The sequence below is a fragment of the Ammospiza caudacuta genome, chromosome 1 (assembly GCF_027887145.1).
Source record: "Ammospiza caudacuta isolate bAmmCau1 chromosome 1, bAmmCau1.pri, whole genome shotgun sequence".
In the NCBI taxonomy this organism is placed as follows: domain Eukaryota; kingdom Metazoa; phylum Chordata; class Aves; order Passeriformes; family Passerellidae; genus Ammospiza; species Ammospiza caudacuta.
In genome coordinates, this window is record NC_080593.1 from 154263798 (window position 1) to 154291348 (window position 27551).

The following is a 27551-nucleotide window of genomic DNA, read 5'->3' on the forward strand; positions in this document are numbered from 1 at the left end:
GAACCCCGCCTCCCGTGACGTCACCCGCGTTCTAATTCCCACCGTTGTCACGGGCAACGGCCCCTCCGCTCCTCCCCCCTACCGCCTCTCCCAATTCCGCGCATCTATTGGGTACCGCTACTGTCCATCAATGCTGTACGGCGCTGTTATTGGTTGCATGGCGGCTAAACCCCGCCCCTCCGCCCTGCTTATGCCCCGCGCTCGGCGGAGCCGCCGCGGTCGCTGAGGGGCTGGCGGGGCCTGAGGGGGCACCGGGGGTGAGCGGGGGCACGGCCGGAGGGTCCCGGGGCGCCCCGGGGTGGGGCAGGGCTGTGGAGTTGTGGTTTGGCTCTGGAAGGAGGTTTTGGAGGGTCCCTTTTGCTGGGGCATCTTTGGGAGGGGGATTTTGGGGGTATTTACGCTGTGAGGGGAAAGGGGGTTTAACCCCTCGCCCCGTCTGGGATCGCTGTATAAGGTGGGTTTGAACTCGGTGTGTTTAGGGTAGTTCTAAAAAGGAGTTTTGGGAGGGTTTAAACTTCCCTCCCCCCCCCCCCCCCCCCCCCGTTTAGGATAGTTGTAAAAGGGAGTTGTGAGGGTTCGCCCCCATTTGGGGCAGCCCTGTAAAGGGGTTTTAAGAGGGTTTGGCTCCCTTCTCATTCCGGGTCTCCGTTTAAACCCTCCCCAGTTCCATTTAGAATAACTATTTTAGGGGGAGTTTGTAAGAGTTTAAACACCCCCCTATTTAGGGGAGTTGGGGGGAGTTAAACTCCCTCTTTCCCTTATCCAGTTACCCAGGATAACTCCCTTATCCTCCTTATCCAAGCGGGTTTTGGGGGAGTTTTAAACTTCCCCCATTTAGGGTCTGGTGGGATTTAACATCCCCCTACCTTGGGTAGCTTTGCAAAGGGGGTTTGTGTCCCCTCTTCTCCCTAAACTATTTCTGCTCGGAGGGAAGCTGTGGGCTCACATCTGGCCAGATGTTGAGTGCAGGGGGTTTTGCAAGAGAACAGAGCAGGGCTTAGGACGGGTTTAAGCCCCTAGATAGGACAGGGCTGGGATCTGGACCCCGGTGGGGTCACTGAGCCCCCAAACCCCCCTGTGAGCTCAAGCAGGAGCCCCCCAGCTCCAGCCCCCCATTCCCAGCCTGTGGATGTCGCATCCCTGGAGATGATGCCCCCCGAGGAGGAGAGCCCGGATGGGGACAGGGACGGTGGCCTTGTCCTCCTGCACGGCCCGAAGAGCGGCAGCACGCGCAAGGTGAGGATGGCCCCATATCCCTGTCCCATCCCTAGGGATGGCTGTGCCCTTGCATGGGGGCACAGGGATGTCCAACCCTGCCAGGGCTGGAAATGCTGTTGCTGCCCCATAAACAGCCCTAAGCAACTCCCTCCCAGCTCCTCATCCCTAAAACTCTGCTCCTGAATCCCATCTTTTCTGCTGGCTGCATCCCCAAGCTTCCCAGCACCTGCTTTTCACCTCATTCCCTGAGATTTTGGGTTTTTTTTCCTCTTTCTTGCCCCTGGGAAGCTGATCCAGGCAGGTGTTCCCTGGGAAAGTCAGGATGTGCAGGAGAGATGGGGCTGATTGCTCTTCTGGGGTTGTTGTTTAATGACCAACATTTGGGATGGAATCAGTGGCAATTGTCCTCAGGCTGCCACCAGCCCCTGATTTCTTGGGGTCAGGGAGGATTTAGGGAGCAAGAAAATGTGGAAAACATTAATTTTTAAATCTATTTAAGTGTTTTTCCCATTAGTTTTGCCCCCTGAGATCCAACAGGATAAACCAGCAGCGAGTTCACTCCATGATCTGAGCTCTTCTTGCAAAAAGTCCCAAACCTTAAAACACCCTTAAAAAAGAAAATCCCAAATAACCAAGAAAGGGGAACTCAGCCAAGCTGTGGAAGGGATTTTTTTTTTTCTTTTTTTTTTCCCCCTGGATCAATCTGATCTGGAGTCACTTGAGCCTGGGCTGCTGCTCAAGAGGTTGCAACCTTAAACCAGGTCGGGGTTTAACTCGGGGCCTTGTCTAAGGAGCCGGTGCTGCTTGTGGGGGAAGATTAACAGGAGGGATTTGGGAATTTTTTCCCCAATTTCTTCTCTTTGGGTCTGGAGCACAAAGAAAAACATGGAAAATATTGCCAAGCTTTGGAGGGAGAACTGGGCAGGGCCATCAGCAGCCTCTGTCATAATATGATTATTTTTTAATTAAAGCAGCAGAACACCTGATGGGCTGTATTACTTTATTTTTGTTATTGTTATGTAAAAGAAATTATCAATACAGTCTTTTCCTGCTGTTTTTATCACCCTGACAACATCAGGAGCGTGGATCCATATTTTCTGTCTTGCAGGGGATCCTGAATGCTGCTGAAAAAGTGATTTTTTAATCCTTATTGGGGTTTTTTTGCCAAGTTTTCTGTCCTAGGAGTGAAGACTTAATCCACCTGTTTCCTGCTGGCACCTTGCCCTGACTCTCTGCTTCCTTCACCTCCTCAGAGCACTTTCACTCTCTGAAAATTCAATTTTTAACTGCAGTTTGTGCTGTTTAAAAACCCCCAATCCCCCAGATTTTTTATTCCCACCCTGGGTTTATTTTTTTTCCTTCCTCTTGCTGACTGCATGAACCACCAGTGAGGCCACTTGGGAAATTTAAAACCTTAATCCTCCCTCATTTGTTCAAAGGCTCTGTGATGTAACCATATTCGCAATAAAAGGTTTTAGAGGTTTTAGCTGCTCCTGTCTCCCACAGAAATGCAGCTCGGAGCCAGGGTGCTCCATGAGATTAATTCCATGGCAGGGAATTTCCTATCTAAATGGATTTTCAGGGAGTAAAAACCCACTTGTTGTCACTTCCTGCTTGTCTTATAACAGCTTATATTAATTTCTTAAATGCTTCTGGCTGGGAAAAAAAAAAGGAAGGAAATTCTGGATAACCCTGGGAAAAAAAAAAAAAAAAAAAAAAAAAAAAAAAAAAAAAAAAAAAGGAGGATTTCCAAGCCTGTTTTTGTGTATGGAGTGCTTCCCTGGCTTTTGTTTTCCTCTCTGTCTCACGGGATAATGTGGCTAAAGCAGGGTCACTTGGCCACTTCTGCTGTGCTGGCCTGACTCAAAAACTTGTGGATTCCAAAGAGGAATAAAAATTCCAGCTGACAGCTGTGACTCTGTGGAAATCCTTTAAAGATCAGTGTGGTTGTAGAATTAAAACAGGTGCTCAGAGTTATCCTATTCCAGCCTGGAATCATCTGTGCACTTGGGAGCTTCCTGTTTGGAGGGAAAAAAATCTGTGTGAGGAAGTGCTGGTGCTGCTGAGAGGGCAGGGAAATAAATCCCTGATTTATTTATTTTTTTGGAGTGGGATATAGGTGTTCAGTGGGAGAAATTTATGGGGTTGAGGTTGGAGCCACAGACCATGGGCCCAGAGGATGGGGTTGGGATCATGGATTGTGGTCCAGCTTTGGGCTCCCCAACAGCAGAAGGACCTGGAGCTGATGGAGCAATTCCAGAGGAGTTCACAGAGATGCTCCAAGGGCTGGAGCCAGGCTGGGAGAGCTGGGAATGTCCAGCCTGGAGAAGGGAAGGATCCAGGGAGACCTCAGAGCCTAAAGGGGCTCCAGGAGAGCTGGAGAGGGACTTGGGACATGGGATGGAGGGACAGGACACAGGGAATGGCTTTGAACTGGAATAGGGTGAGATTAGATGGGATTTTGGGAAGGAATTCTTTCCTCTGAGGGTGTTGAGGCTATGGAATGGAATTTCCAGAGAAGCTGTGGTTACCCCATCCCTGGAATGTCCAAGGCCAGCTTGGAAGGGGCTTGGAGCAACCTGGGATAGTGGAAGGTGTCCCTGCCCATGGCAGGGGGTGGAATTCCATGATTTTGAAGGTCTCTTCCAACCCAAACCTTTCCATCATCCCTTCAACATCCCTTTTCCTGTCAGGAAAGTGCCTCTATGTGTTTGCTCACACCCACAATAGTGATCCAGACTGGCTGGAGTCCTGCTCTCCTTCATTCCCTGTCCTTGGGATCAGGAAGGTGTCTCCTGGAGGTGGGGCTGCCTGTGGAGCTGAGCTCAGCACCAGCTGATGACTCCTCTTCCCACATTATGGATGTCTGGAGTCTCTGCTCAAATTAAACTTCCTCAGTTTCTCTCTGGGCATTCCCCAGCCTCCCTAATTGGGAGGAATCCTGGTGGCGACTCCTTTGTGGCCAAAACTGGCCTTGGACATGGCCCAGCTTGGTCCAGTCTTGGACAGCTGAGCTGTGGAGCAGCTTCTGGGATCCAGCCAGGTTCTCCTGGTATCTCCAGGAGATTTTTGCTGAAATTCCTGCTGGGAATTACCAACCCCTTCCTCGTTTCTCTGGAGAGATCCATGCCTGGATTTTACCAGCACATTCCTGATCTGTGCCAGCTCCTCAGGAACTGAGTCTTCATCTCCATTTCTCTATTTCTTGAAACTTTAACAGTATTTCCAAGGATCCCATTTTCCCATCCCACATTTTACTTAATATCCTTCAGTTTCATTTCTTCAGAAGATTTTTCCTGCAATTCCTGCTGGGGCTGTAACTCCCAGTTACCGACCCCTTCCTGTAGAGAGATCTGTGCTGGATTTCACCAACACATTCCTGATCTTCAGGAACTGGGTCTTCATCTCCATTTCTCTATTCCTTGAAATTTTAACAGGACTTCTAAGGATCCCATTTCCCCTTCCCACATTTTACTTAATATCCTTCACTTTCAAGTTTCATTTCTTCAGGAGATTTTTTCCTGCAATTCCTGCTGGAGGTATAACTCCCAGTTACCACCCCCTTCCTCATTTCTCTGGAGGGATTTGTGCCTGGATTTCACCAACACATTCCTGATCTTCAGGAACTGGGTCTCCATTTCTCCATTCCTTGAAATTTTAACAGGACTTCCAAGGATCCGCTTTTCCCTTCCCACATTTCACTTAATATCCTTCAATTTCATTTCTCCTCTGTTGCTTCCAGCTACAAAGGAGCAGAAACAATCCCTTTGCCATGGAATTACTGGCTTCCACATCTTCCTCCAGGTGATTCAGTTTGTCCCTGGTGCCTTGTCTTTGTCACTGAGGTCACAAATCACGCTCAGGGTGTGGCTGTCACCCAGGAGTCACCCAAGGCTTCATCTCCTGCCGGTGGGAAGTTCAAAGTCCACGCTGAGTAAACATTCCCTAAGGACTCCAAATTGCCACCCTGGATGGGCCCTCTGGAACTGGGAGAGGTGGCTGGAAGTGACAAAAGCCCTTGAGTCATTCCAAACATTCCCTGCAAAGATAAGGCTGGAGAATCTTTGCCCTCCCTCACAGGGGAGCTTGATTCCCTCTGGAAAGGGTTTTAGGGAATCTTTTTTTCCCTCATGTGGAGAGGCTGGATGAGGATTTTTGGTTCCATTGTCACTTCCATGTGAGGGATTTCCCCTGATTTTTCTGGGCCTAAAGAGCCTTATTCCAATAAAATCATTAGATATGGGTTGGAATGGACTTGTTGGGATCACAGAGTCCAATGTTTGTCCCTAATCCTGCTTTGTCACATGTGATAAACATCAGGGCTGGCCACACCTCACTCATTTTCATGGATTTCTGATCCATCATTCCCTATGTACCAACAAAAGCTGCTGGTTCATGGCTCCTCCACAATTTATGGAAGAGTTCTGTACTCATTCTTCCTTTAAAACCTTAAAACCAGGAGGTAAAAGTCTGAGTATCTCCAGAGCCCCTTCTTAAACTCCCCAAATTCCCTTTTCCAGGTGTCCCCAGGATACACCCCAAAGCCTGGATAAAAGAGCCTCTCTTTCTTCTGACCTTACAGGGGTGACCTTGAGAGCTTGAGCAAAGAATTCAGTGAGGAAAATCCCTTTTGGAACCCAACAGTGGAATTTTGGTGGGATTTTTTTTTTTTTCCCCTTTATGTAAGTCATGTTTAAATCCCTGGACATTCATTCTGTGGTTTTTAGTTTTCATTGGAGCTCTGACAGGAAAAGCTTTGGGATCCTTTGAGCTGTTGGACGGTGGAACACTCTTTGCTTGACTCCTTATTTTCCTCATTTATATTTGGATTTAAAGATGGCCTTTTATGCTTTCCTGCAGCCAAATTTCCTCCTTGCTCCAAGATTTGTGGAATTACAACATTCCTGTGATGCTCCAGGAGCTCCTGCAGATGGAGCTGGGTTGTTCCTCATGGAATGATGTTTCTATTGATCCGTGCAAGCCAGGGATGATTTTTGGGGATTGAGGAAGAGCCTTTTGAGGGAAGATGTGCAGAAATCTCACATTCCTGCACCTTTCCAGCCTCATAAATGTAGAGGAAAACAAAATGTGTGGAGATGACAAGAAATCCTTGAATTCCTGACTTAACCTCGCAAGGCTTTGGGTTTATATCAAGGGGCTTCTGGTTTTCCAGCACCTTTTTGCTGCTGGCTTAGGAGCCTGGATAGGGATTGAGAACTCATCCCATTAAATCTGATGGAGAAGCCAGGAAAAAAAACCCTGAGCTCTGCAAACAGCTTTAGTGCTTCCCAGCAGGAGAAGTCAAATCAATTTGCTAAATCTTTTCATGGCTCCTGCAGGGAAGAGGTTTTTATCCCCTCTTGGAATATCTTGGGGAGCCATCCCAATGTCTTCTGCATCCCACTCCTTTCTTTCCTTCATTACCTTCCTGCTTTCCCTCCAGGCAAAAATCTTTATTTTGGGTTTGGATAATCCTTCTACTTGTGCCTTTTCCATCATCCCACCTGCACTTCCCAGGCCTCTTCCCTGTGTCTCCAGGTGGTTTTTGGTCCTTTTCCTCACAAAAATTCCCTAAAATCCTCTTGCTGCTTCTAAATAAATCTTTGCCAGAGGTGGAAAGGACTCCAGGGTGCTGGAATTTGCAGGAAGAGATGGAGTTGGAGAAGAGAAACTTCCCACCTCTAGAGCTTCGCATGGATTTCTGTGGCTCTGGAGGCCCAGAGAGGGAACCTGGAACTGTCTCATTTGCATATATTTGCATATGTTTGTCTCTGGATCTGTCATGCTCTGAGATTTCATCTTGAAATTTGAAATTAAACCTTGAAATTTTAATGAGCACCTTCTCTTTACATCTTGTCTTGATTTTCTGATCCTTTCCCCTTTTTCCTCTGGTTCCTAGATTTTTTTTTTTCCCCCTAGGGATCCAACAAGATGGATGGATTCCCCCCAGGAGAAATCCAGAAATTACAATTCTGGATCAAACTTTCCTCTGTGTGTTTCTGAGTATCTCAGACCCAATATTTATGGAGGTGTTGGGGTGTTTTCCTCAAATCCCACTGCTTTTCCAGTGGTCTTATGCTTACAGCTTGTTCCTTTCATCAAATTCATGGATCACTGTAAAGCATTAATCCCACAGATTTATGGACCAGCTGGAGTGTCTCTGATTCCTCAGTCTCCAAGGGACCAATTAGAAGATCCAATCTTTCCCTTAAATGAAAATCCCACTGTTAATCCCAGACCCTTTTCCAAAGGAAGCAGCGCTCGGTGGACTTCAAATACGAGGAATTAATTTTAAGGAAGCTGAAGTCCATGGAAATGCAAAAGTTTTCTATTTCCTCCTTGTCAGGTCCCATTGGAGAGGTGATCAGGCATTTCATGGAATTATGAAATGGTTTATGATGGAAGGGGCATTAAAGATCATCTCATTCCATGGGCAGGGACACATCCCACTATCCCAGATTGCTCCAAGCCCCATCCAGTCTGGCCTGGAACACTTCCAGGGGAATCCACAACTTCTCTGGGAAACCTGTGCCAGGTTGGAATGAGATGATCCTAAAAGTGTCTTTTAACCAAAACCATTCCATGATTTTGGGATCTTCCTGTGATTTTCAGGCTCAGAACTTTCCATACTCTTAAACTTCCCAGCTTTGTGCCTTCCCAACCAGGGATTTTTTTATCCAGGGATCTTCCAGAGGCTCATCCCTCTGAATCTTCAATGGGAGCCATCCCCACTTGGGCAGAGCTTTAATAGCCCTGGATTTGGAGGCGCCCCATTCCCTGAGGCATCCCATAATAACCCTGTGAGCTAGAGGGAAATCAGGCGGCTGCTATTTCCTGAAGTCGGGAATCCAGCGTGTTTCCCTGTCTGCAGAAATTCCGAGCCGGAGCCGCGGAAAGGATGGAATCAATTTAGCGCCGTGAGCCCCTCGTTCCTGCATCCCCCTGAACTCCTGACTCCCTGTGCTCCACATCCTGGACATGGCCTTGGGATCACGTTTCCTCCTGAGCTTTGGGGTCGTTTTGAGCTCATCTTCAGCCCCCCTGGGTCTTGGCTCATGTCCAGAGCCTGGGAATGGAATGTGGAATTCTTGTTCAGGGCTGAGTTTAGGAAGAGCTCAGGGAAAGAAATACCTGCTGCCAACACGTGGGATTAGGGAATAAAATGGTTATTCCAGGGGCAGGGGATGGTCTGGGGGGTGAGAAACTCAATGTGACCTGGCCACGTGTGCTCACATCCCAGAAATTCCCCCTGTCCCAGGCTCATCCCACAGCATGGGCAGCAGGAAAATGGGAATTCTGCCCCTCTGCCCTGCTCAGGTGCAGAAACCCCACCTGGAATTCTGCATCCAGCTGTGGGTTCCAACTGCAGAGGGATGTGGAGCTGCTGGAGCAATTCCAGAGGAGGCCACAGAGATGCTCCAAGGGCTGGAGCCAGGCTGGGAGTGCTGGGAATGTCCAGCCTGGAGAAGAGAAGGCTCCAGGGAGACCTCAGAGCTCATTCCAGTGCCTGAAGGGGCTCCAGGAGAGCTGGAGAGGGACTTGGCATAAGAGATGGAGGGACAGGACACAGGGAATGGCTTTAAACTGGAATAGAGTGAGATTAGATGGGATGTTGGGAAGGAATTCTTCCTTGTGAAGGTGGTGTGGCACTGAAATGGAATTCCCAGAGAAAATTTGGCTGCCTCATCCCTGGAAGTGCCCAAGGTGAGGTTGGAGCAACCTGGTCCTGTGGAAGGTGTCCATGATAAGGGATGAAATTCCCTGATCTTTAAACTCCCTTCCAACCTAAAGCATTCCGTGACTCTGGGCTCTGAAAGTGCTCAATTTACAGAATTGATGGGACTTTTTGAATCCCAAAATGTGGATTTGGGATGAGAACCTGCCCTTGTTTCTCAGCAGGGCTGTGACCCCTTTGCCCAGACCCAGCGCAGCAAACTCCAGCACCGCCGGGCCCGGATCAACCAACAGATCAACAAAGAAATGAGGATGAGAGCGGGAGCAGAAAACCTCTTCCGGTGAGTCCTGACCCCCTTGGCATCCCCCTGGCTCTGGAATTTGGTTGGAGGCAGGAATAGAGTTTTGATATCCAAGATTCAGCTGGTGGAAGATTGTTAAAAATCAGGATGGGAGCAGATGGGATAATGGGAATGAATTTGTGGCTGAGATTGGGCTTGGAATGCAGAGCTCTGGTTTGAAAACCCAGGACATGGATCCAAGGGATATGCAGCTGTTGGAGTGAGTCCAGATGTTCCAAAGGTTGGAGCCCTTCTGCTTTAGAACCAGGATGGGAACTGGGAATGTCCAGTCTGGAGAAGAAAAGGATCCAGGGAGACCTCAGAGCCCCTTCCAGTGACTGAAGGGGCTCCAGGAGAGCTGGAGAGGGAATCTGGACATGGAATGGAGGGACAGGACACAGGGAATGGCTTCCCACTGCCAGAGGGCAGGGTTAGATGGGATTTGGGAAGGAATTCTTCTCTGGGAGAGTGGTGAGGCCCTGGAATGGAATTCCCAGAGAAGCTGTGGCTGCCTCATCCCTGGAAGTGTCCAAGGCCAGGTTGGAAGGGGATTGGAGCAGATGGGATAATGGCAATAAATTTGTGGCTGAGGTTGGGCTTGGAATGCAGAATTTTGGTCTGAAAACCAAAGGCATCTGAAGCTCTTGGTGTGAGTCCAGATGTTCTAAGGGTTGGAGCCCTTCTGCTCTGGAACCAGGATGGGAACTGGGAATGGGAATGTCCAGCCTGGAGAAGAGAAGGATCCAGGGAGATCTCAGAGCCCCTTCCAGTTCCTAAAGGGGTTCCAGGAGAGCTGGAGAAGCACTTGGGACAAGGGGTGGAGAGACAGGACACAGAGAATGGCTTCCCACTGCCAGAGGGTGGGGATAGATGGAATATTGGGAAGGAAATCTTGACTGTAAGGGTGGTGAGGCCCTGGAATGGAATTCCCAGAGAATCTGTGGCTGCTCCATCCCTGGAAGTGTCCAGGCCAGGTTGGATGGGGCTTGGAGAGACCTGGGATAGGGAGAAGTCCATGCCCAAGGCAGGGGGTGGAACTGGAGGTTTCTGAAGATCCACCCCAAACCATTCCATGAAATCCAGCTTTAGAATCATAAATAGCTCAGAAAATCCCATCAGGATTGAGTCCAACCATTCCCCCAGCACTGCCAAGGCCACCATCTGTCCCCTAGTGCCACATCCACAGGGATTTTATCCCAAGAACAACTTTTTTTAGCATCTTTTGTGTTTATTTTGTTTTTCCTTAATATTTGGAGCACATTCCAGGCTGGACAGGTCATTGATATTAAAAATCCCATAAATCTGCCTTAAAATAGAATCTTTTGGGAATATTTTACTAACTTGTTGATTGTTTTTATCCCAAATAAAATAAAATAAAATTAACTTTCCACTTTGGAACTGGAGTCATTTAACATCAATGGAGTGTTCCTGGAAGAAGGGGATAATGGTTAAGCCATAAAAAAATTGGTGTTTTCCTGGGGGAGGAGATCCCACTGCTCCATCCACACTGCTGTGCCTCATTTAATTAAAGAAAAAAAGCCACAGAACCCAACTTCTGCCTCTCCTGTGTTATATTAAAAAAAACCAAAACCAAACAAACAACAGAGGGAAATGTGCTGGCTCAGCAGAAATCAGCCTGGTTTGGGTTGGAGTCGGAGCTGTGGCAAGTGGGAGTGAGGAAAAACGGGATGCAAAACACATCTTAATTATCAGGGAAATGCACTGAGGGGGCTCTTTTTGTGCTGGCTCAGCACTCTGGGTGTCCTTCGGAGCAGCCACTTTCCCTCCCTCCCGCCCTCCCACAAATCCAGCTGAGTAATAAAGTCGATTTCTCGGCATTCCGGTGCTCTGAGCTTACGAAATTTTGGAAAAAGGAATAATCAAGCTTGAAATTCAAGGATGATGAGGAGGGGAGGGATTATGTTGCAAGTCTAAAGGTTATTGCTTCAAAATTAAAGATTTGTGGTGCATGGATAAAATTCCTTTGGATCTTTAGCCTGGTGCTGGTGGAAAAAACTGTGGGTTGTCCAGCCTGGGGCAGTTTGGAGCTGAATTTGCTGGAATTTTGCCTTTAAACTTAAAAACAAACTGGCCTGATGCTTGGTAAAAACAATCCTGTTCAGCCTTTCCATGTTTTTTCCTGGAAAAGTTGGCAGGAATGGGGTGTTGTGAAAAAAATTCCATGCGGTATTTGCTCAGTGGATTTGTTTGCTGGGTAAGTAAATGTGAAGAGCCAGGGGAAACCTTTTCCTTCCTGTTCAAGCACTGGGATGGAGTGGAGGAACAGGGGAGATAAAAATGCCCAGGTTTTTGGAACGAAAGAAAAATAAATCACAAAATAAATCCCAGAAATTCCCAGTGTCCTGGGCTCATCCCACAGGGTGGGCAGCAGGAAAAGGAGAATTCTGGAGAGCTGGAGAGGGATTTGGGAGAAGGGATGGAGGGACAGTTCACAGGGAATGGCTTTAAACTGGGGAATAGGGTGAGATTATATGGGATATTGGGGAAGAATTCTTCCGTGTGAGGTTGGTGAGGCCCTGGAATGGAATTTCCAGAGAAGCTGTGGCTGCTCCATCCCTGCAAGTGTCCAAGGCCAGGTTGGCCAGGGCTTGGAGCAACCTGGGATAATGGAAGGTGTCCCTGCTTGTGGCAGAGGAATGGAATTTCATTATTTTGAAGGTCTCTTCCAACCCAAAGCATTCCAGGATTATTTGCTGTGTGTGGCACTTGCAAGTACCCCAGGAAAACCTTTTAACAGATTCCTGACAAAATCATGGGCAGATTCTTCTGGAAACTGTGCTAAGACACCTGGAAAATAATCAGGGGCAAAAAAAAAATTGTTGGCAGCTGGGAACAAGGAGGGAAAACTCTCCTTAATCCATATGGGATGAAAATCAGACTAACAGTGTCCTGGAGGTGTTGGGATGTGGGGGAGATAAATAAGAATTAAGTCTTGGTTTATATGAATTAAATACTGGTTTATATGGAAACATAGGGTGAATTGCAGGAATGCTGAAGGATTTTTCAATGGAAGAGCCATGGGGATCTTTGGATGTGCTGTGGTTTGGTTTCATTTGTTTAGAATCAAAAAATCCTGGCAAAGGAGAGGCAGGAGGAGGCTCTGAACCACCAGATTTTCAAAGGAAAAGCCTGCAGCTCCTTCTGCTGCCCTGAACCAGGGCAGGGCGGGACCCAGAAGGATTTAATCCATAAAAAATCCATGTCAAAGGCAATACTCTGGCAAAGCAGGAGGGAAGCCGTTTCCTGGTGGAGCAGAGCTTGTCCATGTGTTGTTTTCCCTGGATCCCAGCGTGGTTCAGCAGCCAGAGCCCCTTTTAGCTCTGGGTTATCTCTCCCTGCTTTCCTCTGCAGGAGATAAGCAGGGAATAATCAGCCTGGGAGCTTGTCCTGCTGGGAACAGCTGGAATCAATCCCTGGTGTTTACAGCTCCTGCTCGGAGCCGGGAAGGGAGGGCAGGAGCTCACAAATCCTTTCTTTTCCACAAGGATTCTTTGCACCCAAAAATGATTTTTTTCTCCTCAAATCCCATCATTTATTTGGGATGGGGGAGCACCTGGACTGGTCACAGCCCAAGCTGGAACTGCACTGGAGGTGAAGTGGGAATGGGCAAGGGGAGCTCTGGAGCAGGAATTCCTGGATGCTGCACTGCAATGGATTTTCCCTGGGCTCAGCCTTTACCTGGATGTTTGGACTTCCCTAATCCTGAAAATCTGGGAGAGCTGGGAATGTCCATCCTGGAGAAGGGGAGGATCCAGGAAGACCTCAGAGCCCTTTCCAATGTCTGAAGGGGCTCCAGGAGTGCTGGAGAGGGACTTGGGACAAGGGATGGAGGGACAGGACACAGGGAATGGCTTCCCAGTGCCAGAGGGCAGGGATGGATGGAATATTGGGAAGAAAATCTTGACTGTAAGGGTGGTGAGGCCCTGGAATGGAATTTCCAGAGAAGCTGTGGCTGCTCCATCCCTGGTTGTGTCCAAAGCCAGGTTGGATGGGACTTGGAGCATCCTGGGATAGAGGAAGGTGTCCCATGGCAGAGGATGGAATGGGATGATCCTCAGAGGTCCCATCCAAACTTTTCCAGCATCACCTGGAGAACCAGAGGCAAAATCCTGTGGGAGGGTTGGCTCGACGTGGATTGCCCTGCTGGGTAACTGAGTTTGAAGTGGAAAAAATAAATTAATGGATTAAAAGAGGGAAATTTGATCCATTGGTTTCTTGCAGGGCCACCAGCAACCACAAGGTGAAGGAAACGGTGGCTCTGGAGCTGAGCTACGTCAATTCCAACCTTCAGCTCCTGAAGGAGGAGCTGGAAGAGCTCAACAGCAGCATGGATGTGTATCAGAATGAGAGGTGGGTCTGGGAAGAGCAGCCTGTTCCCTTGGGATTTCATTTTTCTGCTATTATGGAATTTTTCTGGGAACAAGGCTGGTCTCACCTTGTCCACCCTGCTTGTCCATCCTGTCCCGTGGCCAAGGGTTGGGATGACCTTCAGAGGTTCCCTTCCAACCCAAACTTTCCATGGTCAGGGACAACAAGGTGGTGGCTGGAGGATAGGGGAGGATTTGGGCATGGGCCAGAATTCCTGGAAAATTCTCATTCTGATTCCCTTCTAGAGCTGCAAGGAGAGAAAAATCAGCTTTTCCTAGGGGATACTGGGGTGTTTTGGGATAGATGGAGCATCCTTTGGACACTGATGTCCCAAAGCAGGAGGAATAGGGAAGAAAGAACCATCTTCCCTTGTATTGATCCCCTTTCCTGACAATCCCACCAGAGCTCTTCCCAACAGGATATTTTGGTGATGGGAATCACCATGCCTGGAAGTGGCCAAGGAATGACTGGATGTGGCACTCAGTGCTCTGGGCTGGGTGGGATCAGTCACAGGTGGGACTCAATGATCTTGTAGATCTTTTCCAGCCCAAACAATTCTGGGATGCTGGGATTCTTTTCCTCCTTTTCCCTTCCTGAGGTGGACGGTGTTGGATGGCAGGGTGAGGTGTTGTGTGGGTGATGTGGCTGAGGGATGGGATGGGATGGGATGGGATCCAGAGGGACCTGGATAAGCTCCACATGAACCTCATTGCAATTCCAAGCACAAATCCAGGCTGGGGGGTGAAGGGATGGAGAGCAGCCCTTAGGAGGAGGATTTGGGAGTGTTGGTAGATGAAAAGCTGGAAATGCCTCATCCACATGTGCTCACATCCCAAAAATTCCCCCTGTCCCAGGCTCATCCCACAGGGTGGAAAATGGGGATTCTGCTCCTCTGCCCTGCTCAGGTTAGACCTCACCTGGAATTCTGCATCCAGCTCTGGGTTCCAACAGCAGGAGCAGGTCTAGAGGAGGCCACGGAGATGCTCCAAGGGCTGGAGTCCCTCTGCTCTGGAGCCAGGCTGGGAGAGCTGGGAATGTCCAGCCTGGAGAAGGGAAGGATCCAGGGAGACCTCAGAGCCCCTTCCAGTGCCTAAAGGGGCTCCGGGAGAGCTGGAGAGGGACTTGGGACAAGGGATGGAAGGACAGGACACAGGGAATGGCTTTAAACTGGAATAGGGTGAGATTAGATGGGATATTGGGAAGGAAATCTTGGCTGTGAGGGTGGTGAGGCCCCGGAATGGAATTCCCAGAGAAGCTGTGGCTCCCTGATCCCTGGAAGTGTCCAAGGCCAGCTTGGATGGGGCTTGGAGCAGCCTGACCCTGTGGAAATTGTCCCTATCCATGGCAGTGGGTGAGAATGGATGATCTTTAAAGCCATTTCCAACCCAACCCATTCCCCAGTTCCACAATTCCACATTTCTGTGTCCATCCACATGCTTTTCCAGGCACATTCCCTATCAAGGCTGCTCAGTTTTCCCAATTTGCCACTTGCTTGCCCTGGTTTGAAAAGAAATCAGGAGCAGCAACAACAACCCCAAACCCTGCCCAGGCCAAACAAATGCCCCTTTGTTTATTCCAGACATTGGATTCCAGTGGAATTCTCATTAGGAAATGAGCAGTAATGGCTTTCTGCACTAATTATAGCTCCTAGAGCTGTTTGTTCCAAGGAAAATGTGGGTGCTAATTCCCTGCCTTGCTCTCCTGGTTTTCATAACTTCCTTTGCTTGTTTTCCTCCCCAGTTAATGATTGATTAATGGGTTACCAGCAATCTGGGGGGATAATGAGAGGGAGCTGTTGTGTTGGTGAGGGCTTGATCCTGCCTTGCCCACCCAACATCCAGGATTCCTCTGAAAATCAGGAGCTGGAAAAATAAGATGATTTTGGGGGGGGGGGGGGTTTTAGCACTTCTTCTCCTATGCTGCCATTCCCAAATCTTTTTGGGAAGAGCATTTTTCGATGTGGAGTCTCTTAATAGGAGCAGCACCAGCCCAGGGCAAGGAGCTGCTTCCTTTTAATCTCCAACCCACAGGATCCATCCAAGATTTTTAATCCAACCACCAAACAGGTTCTTGTCTTCTTCCAGTGAATCCATCAGCGTTCCCATGATCCCTCTGGGACTCAAGGAGACCAAGGAGCTGGATTTGCTGGTACCGCTCAAGGTGAGCTTTGGGGTTTCATGGATCGTTGCTGAAGCGGCTGAAATTCATTTTCCCATTTGGAAAAGCTGCCAAAAAAATAAATGCATGGTAAAGAACTGGACTTAAAACATGGAAAAGTGGGAGGTGAAGGTCTGGAGATGCTGGAGAGCAGGAAAGGAAGGAGATTGTTACTTAGTGGAGGTTTTCTTGTGGGCAGAAGTGAAAAATTCTTGCACAAAATTGCCAGAAATATCCCTTTAAATAATAAAAATCAAGATTTTCTTTTGTTTCCCAATCCAGGATTTCATCAGTGAGCACTATGGAGAGGAGGGTGTCCTATATGAAAAGGAAATCAAGGAATTCATGGAGCTGCGACAGGTTGGTGTCCCTTGGCTTCCAAAGTTTGCCTTGTCCAGGATCATTCCTTGGAGATGCCACATTTCCTTTGGGGGATCCCCTCATCCTTTCTTCAAATTCCATATTTGTCCTTGCATTTCAGGCTGCAGCATTCCCGCTTGGGAATGTTTATAGGTTCTTGGATTGGTTTATAGGTTCCATAATATTATTGGACTTGGTTTATAGGTTCCAAAATATTACAGATTATTCAGGAATTGTTCATTTTTCCCTATCCTCAGTGCCCTGCTGACCTACAAATGAGCAGCAATAAAATTTATAGTACAATCATTATTTATGGATGTTAATTCACCCCTGGCAAGGCTGAACAACTTCCCTCTCTCTGGATAGGATTGGAGAAGAGGGAGTTTAAAGCAGTCTGGGAAAGGAGGGGGAAAAATCCTGTTTATTCCCTAGGATTTATAAAATCAGAATTTCCATGAATTTTTCCAGCACAACTCCCAGGCTGCTGCTTCCACATTTGAGTGTCCCAGCACCCAGACTTTCCCCATGGATGAAACTCAGAATCATGGAATAGTTTGGGTTGGAAAGGCTCCTAAAGATCATCCAATTCCAACCCGTTCCATGGGCAGGGACACCTTCTACTATCCCAGGCTGCTCCAAGCCCCATCCAACCCAGCCTTGGGCACTTCCAGGGATGGGGCAGCCACAGCCTCTCTGGGAATTCCATGCCAGGAATGGAATGGAATCACCACCTTCACAGGGAAGAATTCCTTCCCAATATCTGAGCTATCCCTGCCCTCTGGCAATGGGAAGCCATTCCCTGTGTCCTGTCCCTCTGTCCCTCTTTTCCCATCCCTGTCTCCTCTCCCGTTCCCGCAGGCCATGCGCACCCCGAGCCGCAACGAGGCCGGATTGGAGCTCCTGATGGAATATTACAACCAGCTCTACTTCCTTGACAGCCGGTTCTTCCCTCCCTCCAAAACCCTGGGCGTCTTCTTCCACTGGTGGGTACAGCTTTCCCTGTCCCACCCGGGTGGGGAGGGAGTCAGGATCCAAATTTCCATTATGGAATCTCTGCCAGAGCTGGTGGACATCAGGATCTGGATTTGCTGTTGCCTTGGGTGGGTTAATTTGGCGTGGGAAAGGGAAACACAAATCCCATGGGATGTACCATGATGGGAATGATGTCTGCAAGCCCACCTGAGCACTGAAAACCCTTCAGGCTCCTCCTGCATCCATGGGAATCATGGAGTGGTTTAGGTTGGAAAGGGCCTACAAGGTCATCCAGTTCCAACCCTTTCCATGGGCAAGGACACTTTGTGTGGAGCATGACAGGGACAGGAATCAGGGATGGGCTCAGGGATGCACCAGGATCTGAAGTTAAGGACAGGATTTGTCCTGAACACAGCTTTTTTAATCCTCTTTCCTGCCTTCCTTTGCTCCAGTGTGGAAGCAGGACTGGGAATGAAGAGCCCTGGGATTTCCCCACCTGGAGGTCACTGACAGGGAGACAAATGAGACAGGGAATCATGGAATGGTTTGGGTTGGATGGGACCTGCAAGACTGTCCAATTCCAACCCTTTCCACGGGGAGGGACACTTCGGCTTGGCTGCATGGGGACCATGACCGGGGGATGGGCAGCTGTTGGCTCTTCCCTTCTCCAGGTACGACTCCCTGACGGGGGTCCCATCCCACCAGAGGGCTCTGGCCTTCGAGAAGGGAAGTGTCCTCTTCAACCTGGGAGCGCTGCACACCCAGATCGGAGCGCGGCAGGACCGCGCCTCCCTGCCCGGCCTCAACCGGGCCATTGATGCCTTCCAGCAGGCAGCTGGTGAGTGCCTTCCCCTCTTCCTCCTCTTCCCAAAGGTGGGAATGATCCACAGAAGCTCAGGAAGGGGTGGGAGCAGTTGTAGAAGAGGTGCTCCCAATGGGTCACAGATGGAGCGTGAGGTGGCTCCACGTTGGTTGTGTGGGCTGGGAAGAGGAGTTGGGATGGTCCAACAGCCAAAAAGGATGTCCCCCAAAAGGATGGCATGCAAAAGGGTGTCCCAGCTGTGGAGAGGAGAGATGCTGATCCATCTCTCTGTAGAAAAAACAGAGCCTGGAACTGGGATCACTCAGGGCTTTGGATAAGGAATTGGGCACAAGGATGGTTTAGATGGCAAGGGTGGGACCTTAGATCTTCTTACCCACCACTGATGGTGAGGGGAACCTATTCTTGGAGGGAAACCTGCCTGATCCCAAAGTTTGATTCTCTCCCTCAAAAGCTCACTTCCAAGAGCTTTTTTCTTCCTCCAGGTGCCTTTAACTACTTGAAGGAAAACTTCTCCAACGCACCCAGCCTGGACATGAGCACAGCCTCCCTGACCATGCTGGTGAGGCTGATGGTGGCCCAGGTCCAGGAGTGTGTCTTTGAGAAGATGACCTTGCTGCGTGCCCAGAACGACTTCCTGGCCCGCCTGCAGCTGGCTCAGGAGGCAGCAAGGGTGAGGATTTTAGGAGGGAGGAGATTTGGTGGGATTTTGTGGTTGGCAGGACCTTCCCAGAGAGTACAACCTGCATCCCATCTCTTCTCCCTTTCCTCTTCCCAGGTGCAAGATGTTTATTCCCTGGTACACCAGACCATGAGCCAGCCCCATGTCAAGGACTACGTTCCCTTCTCCTGGACCACCATGGTCCAAGTCAAGTCGGAGCATTTCAAAGCCCTCTCCCATTATTTCGCTGCCATCACCCTCTGTGACTGCCCCGGTGAGTGTCCAGCCTGGAGGGAGCTTCCTGCTCATCCAGCTACTAATTCCACTTTATTCCTGGGTTTTGAGGAGGGTTTCCCAAAAAAAAAGATGTTATGGGTATAACACCAAAGTTTTTTGAATGCTCTGAGCTGAGGATCTTCTTTGTGGACTCAGCAATTCATCCCCAAGGCAGATTTTTCCATACTCCTGGTTTCCACAGGGAAAAGTCCTTAAGAAGGGGAAGAAAAAGCTGCTGGAGGAATGTCACCTGCTGTCCCCTTTGGGGCTGGGTGGGGAATGAGAAGTCACCTACCTGCTTTGGGTCATCTTGTGTTGGACCAGCTGAGGCCTTCAAAAATCCAAAAATAAATCCAAAAATACCTTGGATTTAACTTCTAACCTCATAGATGGACGTCCTGGGAACCTCAGGGTGGTGGCAGCAAGGTACACATGGCTCCATGGAGTCACTTGGAGCGTGACTTCAAGATGTGACCCTTGATCCCCATCTCTGCCACCTCCAACACCCTGGGAGCAATTTTGGGATGGAGCAGAGGATCCGGGGGTGGGCAGCAGATGCTCCTGGTGGCCTTTGGTGTCACCTGGTGGGTGGCTGGGAAGATTTTTGAGGGCTGGCTGCCAAAACCAGTGCTGTGACCAGTGGCTGCCAGACTGTCCTCACACCCTCCCCCACTCCAGTGCCTGCCCAAAATCTTCCTTGTGCCATGTGGGCGTTGCAGAAGCTGGGCTGAGCAAGGAGATGGGAGAGAGGGGGGATAATGTGGAGCTGGAAGGGCTTAAAGATCCAAACAGGAGAGGATGATGATGGAGATGGGATTCCATGGGGTACCAAGGGGCAGGGCAAACCTTCCCCCTAAAATTTTTGTTGTCCTTTTGTTGTCCTGCTTCTGTGGGAAGCAGAAATCTGCAGGAGATGCCTAATTTAGGAATTTTTTTGCCTGCTGTTGGGATCTCATGTTCCTGCTCCCACCTCTCCCTTGTCACAATAACAAATCTTCTGCTTCCATAACCAGCTGGGAATAAATTCCTTACCCTGCAGTTTCATCCCTCAGGGATGCTGACATGGCAGGAGCTGGCACAGGGAGAGCCAGCCCTGGAGCTGCCAGTTCCCAACCCTCTGGATCCCTGTGTCCACCAGGCTTTGAGATCCTCTGTTTGGAGCAACAAAACTCCCAGGAATATTTTGGGTTGTTTCTTATCCCAATCTGTGTCCAGGGAAAGAGGCTGCTGTGCCTCTAAGTGAGCCAAAGAGGGTTAGGAACAATTTGGGCTAGAAAAATGGGTTTAAAAAGTGGGATTTAAAGTGTGGGGTTTGGAGAGCCTGGGAAAATTGCATCCATCTCTGGTTTTCCATGGAATGACCTCCTTGGTTGCACTGTGAGATAGAGAAAAGGCTCCAGGGAGACTTTAAAGCCCCTTACAATGCTTCAAGGAGCTCCTAGAGAGATGGAGAGGGATTTGGGACAAGGGATGGAGTGCCAGGACACAGGGAATGGCTTCCCACTGCCAGAGGGCAGGGATAGATGGGATATTGGGGAGGAATTCTTCTCTGGGAGGGTGGTGAGGCCCTGGACTGGAATTCCCAGAGAAGCTGTGTCTGCCCCATCCCTGGAATTATCCTGGACCAGGATGGCTGGGACTTGCAGCCAAGTGGAAGTGTCCCTCCCTATGGAAAGGGGTCAGAATTAGATGATCTTTAAGAGCTTTTCCAACCCAAACCATTCCATGATTCCCTGATTTTGTTGTCTCATTTGTCTCCCTGTTAGCGACCTCTCAGAGCTCTCTATTCCCAGTCCTGCTTCTACACTGGAGCAAAGGAAGGCAGGAAAGAGGATTAAAAAAGCTGTGTTCAGGACAAATCCTGCCCTTAACTTCACATCCTGGTGCATCCCTGACTGGAATCATCCCTGGGCCCATCCCTGATTCCTTGCAGGCTGTGGTTGAAAGACAGGAAGGTGCTTCCAGGGCCACCTGAATATGGATGTGACCTCCTTGTCCCCACTGCCACCAGGGGCTGGGTGGCCCTGACCTCTCCCTAATCCCGTCTCCATCCATTTCCTTCCCACAGCTCCCTCGGATGCCGAGTTGCTGGAGCAGGAGAAGGCTTTCCTGCAATTCCATGTCACCATGCCAGAGGGGCCATCACTGCGTGTCCTGCTGCAGGATCCCGAGGAGAGGAGGAAGCTGGGTGAGCACGAATTTCTGGATCCCATCCTGATTCCCACAAATGATGAGGTTTTAGGGGGATCTCTCCATGCAAAGAGGAATTTCTCAGGAGATTTCTTCTCCTGGGAAGTAGGAAATCATCACAGTCCCCACGAGGATGTGAGGACCAACTCGTGGTGCTTGTCCCAACCTGTCCAGCTCTGACAGGAAAAATTCCAGGTATTCCAAACCAGGTAACATCACCCAACACTACAGAGAAATCCACAGGGACACAGAGATCCTGGAAGCTCCTTGGTTTGGGCTGACTTGGCTGGAAAACAAGACACAGCAGATGCTCAGGGGGTGGCTTTTTCAGCTGCAGCGAATTCTTGGGAGACAAGAACTTCTTCCCATGCAGGATTTCAGCTCCAGGGAAAGAACAGACGCTGCTTATTCAGCTGAAGTCGTGTTTTGGCAGCCCCTCCTCAACAAAGCTGCACCAAAAGCAAACTCAGCACTCAGAATTTGGGGCGTTGCCTCCCCCAGGAGCTCTTTTCCCTCCTTGCACACGTGTGGAAGGAGGCTGATCCCACCAGGAATGAGTTTGGCCTCAGCAAAATCCTTCAGGATGCTCAGCCAGGTTTTCACTGGAAACCTTCAAATAAACCCCAAAATCCAAGTGGTTTATGGTGACAGCACCCCAACACCCTCAGATGTGGTTTGCATCAGCTTTTCCAGCTCTGCCTGATTTTCCTGGGGAAAACAGGCTCTGTTCAACCTTCCTGGTAAAAAATACATGTGCAGACACCAAGCTCAGCTTGGATTTGGTTTACAGGAGGGGAAAAACTCAGAGAGGTTGTGGATCTCCATCCCTGGAGGGGTCCAAGATCAGGTCACAAAGAACTTGGAGCAACCTGAAATGGTGGAAGGGAGATGAGGGAATGTCCCTCCCTATGGAAGGGGGGTTGGAATGAGATGAGCTTTATGTTCTTTTCCAACCCAAACCATTCCATGATTCTATTATTATAATTACACATTATTTCGCAATTTATAGATTTCACAATTTCCTAAATTAGATTTCATAATTTCATCATTTCACAATTTATAGATTTTATAAAAATTCTCAGTGGGGGGAATCTCCTCCCTGTTTTCCATCCAAGCCCAAAACATTCCCTCGGTATTTAAGTTCCTCTGGCTGTGGATTCTGGGAGTCTGGAGCAGCCCTCATCTCCCTGGATTCTGTTGCCACCATGTGTCCTGAACGTGAAATGCCACAGGCACACGTGTTTCCATGAGACACACACGGAGAGAGCTTTTCTGGGAGTTTAGCCTTGGATACGGCTGCCTTGGTTGCAGTTTCCCACGGAGGAGATGCTTTGCGTTGATATCCGTGGGTCAGTGGAATTTCAGCTCCTCTTTCCCGACCACTTCCATTTCCCGAGGGTGGGAACGCGCTGAAGGCAAGTGGAGAGGAGCAAAGAGCAGAGGATGGAGGGCAGGACCTGCAGGACAAGGAAAAGGCTTAGCCTAGAAAACAGGGATTTGTTGCACCTTCCCAAGGAGGACAGGGCTGGCTTGTTCTCCGTGTTCCCATTCCCGAGGGATCTGAGGCAAGGGAGAGAAGTTAATTTGCTCAGGAGATTGAGGTTAAGCGTGAGGAGGGACGTCGGGGGTGGTTTTTCAGGAACATCTGCCAGCTCTGCCGTCAGGGGAGCGAAGTAGGTCACCCTTCAAGGTCCCTTCCCAGCCCTCCATCGGGCTGGGACCGACCCCATTTAGGGCTGGGAACGTGACTGGGCTGTCCCTGAGTCACAGCAGGGTGGTGGCACCGCTCCTGAAATCCGTGGGCAGCCGAGCGGGAAACGGCACCGGAGCTGCCGCTCCGTCGGGCTGAGCTCCCTCTGCTCCCTCGCAGGCAAAGCTCACCTCAAAAAAGCCATCATGAAGCACGAGGAGGCCATGAGGATCCATGGATTGTGCAAGATCCTAAGGAAGATGGATATCCTGCAGGAGGTCCTGTCCTTTGCCCACAAACGCTCCCTGAGCAAATATTCCGAGATTGACCACGAGGAGGATTTCTTTGAGACGGGAGAGGCTCCGGACATCCATCGTGAGTGGGGGTTTTTGGGATTGTGGGTGGGGAGGGGGTTTGTGGGTGGGAAGGACTCCATGGGGAATTGTGCTGTGGAGGGGGGTTGGCCTGGATGATCTCTGAGTTCCAATCTGAACTATTCCAGGATTTGAGGTCCTGGCTCTTATGGGATCATGCTGTCCCTCTTTGGGATGGCAGCAGCTTCCCCAACTGCCTGAGGTCACCCCCTGTCTGTGCTTTTCTCTCCCTCCCATCAGCCAAAACGCACCAGAAACCCGAAATCAAATCCCCCAACTTCTCCCAGGTGAAGGTGACCGACCTCTTCCACAGGCTGGTACGTACAGCTCCAGGAACGGGAATATCCCGAGGGAGCAGCCGTCTCCTCCTCCTCCCCTGCATGCTCTGCTTGCCTGGATTCCTTCCTCCTGCAGCCTCTTCTCCCTGTCTCCAGCAATTTTGCAAGGAGGAGCAGCAGGAGGAGGGCTGGGATCTGTGTCTGTGACACAAATGGGTCACAAAGCTCCTCTGGCACGGGAATTTTGGGTGGGCTTTTCCCAAGAGATCCTTGGGAAGAAGGGTTTTGGTGGCAGCAGGCGCCAGGAAAATCCCACTGGAACTTTATCCATGCTCTCTTTAGGTTTTTAGGGACCTGGGATTCAGGACAGTGGTGGGATCTGTGGTGGGGTCATCCCCTGAGTACCCCAGGGAGAGTTTGTGCATCTCAGCCCCAGGGCAGGCAGGAATACCCTGCTCCTGTAAGAATGGAAAAGCAGAAAAAGAGGGGGAAATTGGAAAGCACTGGGGAAAAGTGACCGTGAACTGGGGACCTGTCCCACCACCCTGCTCCTGGACCAACCCCTGGTGGCATCCCCCAGATCCAGACAGCCTCAGCCCCCATCATTTCTTCCTGGATGAAGGGACTATTTTCCCTGCAAAAGACAGGATTTCTTCTGCTGCCCCCTCCCCATCCCTGGAATTGGGATTTTACAAGGGTGCACAGTTCCAGGGAGCTGAAAAGATGCATTCCATGTTTCTGCCTCATCCCAGGGCCCCCTGTCCGTGTTCTCAGCCAAGAACAAGTGGTATCCAGCTCGGAGAGTCCACCTGATGAGAGGAGAGAACGGCTTTGGGTTCACCCTCCGAGGAGACTCCCCCGTCCTCATTGCCGGGGTCATCCCGGGGGGCTGCGCTGCTGTGAGTACCCCAATTTCTTGCTATTCCCATGGGAATGCCACAAGGGAGCTGCCTGGAGGGATTCCAGGTGTTTTTTAGGTCTTAAAACGGTTCAGGAGGAGACTCATCCCTGCTGGAGCTCAGCCTGGGGTTTGCAGGTGGGCGTCATGAAATGATTAATTTTTAGGAGATAGCTAAGGAGAAAACATGGAATTTTGCTCAGTTTTTAACTGCTGGAAGCCCATCCAGCTCCCTTGTTCCTCGTGTTGGGATGTGACAGTGGCTGGAACAGGATGGCACATCCAAGAAACAGGGGTAGCTTTGTTTTCCATCAGAAGATGCTGGAGAATCCTGATGAGATTCCCTAAGGGTCTCTCTGCTCCACTCCCAACCCATCCATCCAAATCCCAGCATCTCTGGAACACTCTCCTTAGCAGCAGGATCTCATTCCTCTTTGGAAAACTCAAATCTCCCCAAAGACTGGGATATGGACCGGATATGGTCCATATCTGGAGCAGAGTTGTGTCTTCTCCTCAGCCTGGAGAAGGGAAGGTTCCAGGGAGAGCTTGGAGCCCCTTCCAGTGTCCAAAGGGATCCAGGAGAGCTGGAAAGGGACTTGGGACAAAGGATGGAGTGCCAGGATGAGAAGAAATGGCTTCCCACTGCCAGAGGGCAGGGTTATATGAGTATTGGGAAGAAATTCTTGGATGTGAGGGTGGTGAGGCCCTAGCAGATGTTGCCCAGAGAAGCTGCGGCTACTCCATCCCTGGAAGTGTCCAAGAAGCTACCTGGGATGATGGGAAGTCCCTGGTGGGACTGGATGATCTTGAAGGTCCTTTCCAAACCATTCCAAGATTCTCTTGGACATTTTCCCTCAATCCCTGCAGGAAGCTGGGCTGAAGGAGGGGGACTACATCATCTCAGTGAATGGCAAGGACTGCAAGTGGTCCAAGCACGCCGAGGTTGTCCAGCTCCTGAAGAGCACCGGGAAGGAGGGGGTGGACATTGGAGTCATCACCCTGCAGGGCTCGGATTGTCCCAAAGCTGTAAGTCACATCCCACAGGGATTCCTTCCTTGGAGCTCTCTGGGTGCTGCCCTGGCTTCACTCCCCTCTCCACCTTTCCCAAGCAGATGGACAGGAAGGCAGCAGTGATGTCCTCGGGATCTGGGATGCTGAAGAGCAACAAGGAGAACAGCAGGAAGAGCCTGATGAACAGCAAGAGCGCCAGCACGCTGCTGGTGTGGAGCAAGAAGAGCAAGAGGAGCAAGAAGAGCACCTACAGCGGTGTCCCCTTCACCGCCGTGGGGGACAACGAGGCCATGTACTGACCGTGCTCCATGGTGTCCCCTGAGCTCCAGGACTGGCTGCCTGCCCGGGAAGCTTCCCAAGCCTGGCTGGGCTGTGAGGACTCCCAGACCCGGGAATGCGCCGCTGGTCGGATCCGCGCCGAGAGGTGAGCGAGGCACCTCCAACCTCCCAGCTCCTGTGTCCAACGATCCCCTCAATCTGGGGGAAACTCGGGTTTATTGTTAATTTTGGGATGATTTTTTTTTTTTTGTTTTCAAGGGGTTTGAGGGAAGCTGTGCTAAAGCAGGGCCCAGTTTGTGTCTTCTGCTTGGCCAAAGCCAGCCCCAGCCATTAAAGCAAAAGTGTCACCTTCTGTAGCATCTCCTGGGCTTTCTCTGCGAGGTACAAGATGGAGCTGCTCTCCAAGAGCTACTGGAGGAGTTGAATCCTTCAGATGAATCCTCCCAGACTCCCATTTTTTGGGAGAGGGGACAGCACAGGCATCGATAACTTGTGGTGGTCCCATCACAGGGTCCAACCCAGGCCCCATCTCCCAGGTGGGGCTATCCCAACAAAGCAGGATGGTTTGATCATTTTTAGTGCTTCTGGGGTGGTTTTTTTGGGGGGGAATGAACCCCCACCTTGACTCAGAAAATCCAGCCCAGCTGCCCAGCCAGATTCTTTGGAAGAAAAGAGAAGGACTTAACATGCAGTTGTTGTCTGGCTTTTTTAATCAGGAGACGTGGATTGCCCTAAATATTCTGTGAGGAGATTAATAGCTAAGAGCCTTGGGGGGCGGGGTTTATTTTTCCTGGGAGGAGATTAAAATTCCAGGAAGATATCTCCTCCAGATTATTAAACTCCTAAATTTGTGCTACTGTTGGATCTTGCACATGTTGCTAATTCCCTAACACTGCTGTCAGCATTCCTAGGCTGGCCTGATGGATCCAGGCATCTTGGTAATTGTCCTGGAAACACTGGGAAACTCTGAATCCACAAAACAGATTGGCAAAATGTCCTCCATCCTGTTTCTGCCTGTTATTTTTTCTGAGGACTGAGGAGCTGTCTGGTCTTCAGTGCCTGAATTATCTTGGGAGGTAGAAATTCCCCTTGGGACAGATGAAATTGTATTTTTGTACTTTTCAAGGAATTTTTAGGGATGGTTTAAAGGAGCAATGGGATCTTGTGGCCACAGTGTCCCCTGGGATTGTGACTTCTTCTAGTGGCTCCTTGTCCATTTTCCAAGCTCTTAACCCTGATTCTATTGAAGGAAAACTTCCAGGAAGAAAAGCCAGGTTGGACGGGGTTGGAACAACCTGGGGTGGTGGAAGTTGTCCTATGGCATGGGCTAGAACAGGATGGGCTTTAAGATCCCATCCAAGCCAACCCATCCTGGGATTTTATGAGCTCAAGGAGGAGGTTTTAGCTCTGCTGTTGTCCAAGAGGCCTCTCCATATCCACCACACCGGATTCCGGAGCCGCCTTCCAGCCCGGGCCATCTGTAGCAGCCGAGCTTCCCACGTCATCTTCCCGGCTGCTCGGCGTGGGAGCGGGAAGGGAAGGAGGGGGTGGGGTCACAGAAAAGGCCACCTTGCCCTTAAAACATCCCAGCAGCATCTTCCCACCACCCTAAAAACGTGGGATGCCACATGGACGTCTCCGAGCTGGAAGAGGGATTGATTTAGGAGAAGCCGTCGCCTTCCGCCCGCATCACCCAACCCCAGCGTTGGCAAAGGGGTTGAGTTTTGTGGGACTGGGGTCATTTCCCTAATTCCAGGGTTTTATGTCGGGCTTGTTTTGGGTTTTTGGCTTTTTGATTTGTTTTGTTTTTTTTTAATTTGTACATGGACTCTCACCTTTTATGGATTAAAAAGCACTGATTCAAATCCAATATGTAGCATTTTTGTTGGGAATTACAGGTGCACCACCCATGATGGGAAACAAGCCCTGGCTGATCCTCCTAAAGAGTCAATTTTGGGTCATT

The 27551-nt window shown here is 50.0% G+C and overlaps 1 protein-coding gene across 1 annotated transcript; it reads left to right on the forward strand.

Moving 5' to 3' along the window:
- Positions 1-651: 651 nt before the first annotated feature.
- On the forward strand, positions 652-27447 carry RHPN1 (rhophilin Rho GTPase binding protein 1). Its single transcript, XM_058808131.1, has 15 exons — positions 652-1236; positions 9118-9233; positions 13476-13604; positions 15707-15782; positions 16062-16139; positions 16998-17122; positions 17783-17949; positions 18417-18604; positions 18710-18866; positions 20937-21056; positions 22929-23123; positions 23363-23439; positions 24153-24299; positions 25166-25324; positions 25411-27447. Exons 1-15 carry the CDS (start codon positions 1147-1149, stop codon positions 25606-25608), a joined length of 2022 nt encoding a protein of 673 aa, XP_058664114.1. The 5' UTR covers positions 652-1146; the 3' UTR covers positions 25609-27447.
- The last annotated feature ends 104 nt before the right edge of the window (positions 27448-27551 follow it).

Excerpts from the sequence above, each read along its gene's own strand:
- RHPN1 (XM_058808131.1), top strand. The coding sequence starts at position 1,147 with ATGATGCCCCCCGAGGAGGAGAGCCCGGATGGGGACAGGGACGGTGGC. Across the intron at positions 18,867-20,936 it reads CACCCTCTGTGACTGCCCCG|CTCCCTCGGATGCCGAGTTG; the intron begins GTGAGTGTCCAG and ends TCCTTCCCACAG. Across the intron at positions 23,124-23,362 it reads AGAGGCTCCGGACATCCATC|CCAAAACGCACCAGAAACCC; the intron begins GTGAGTGGGGGT and ends CCCTCCCATCAG.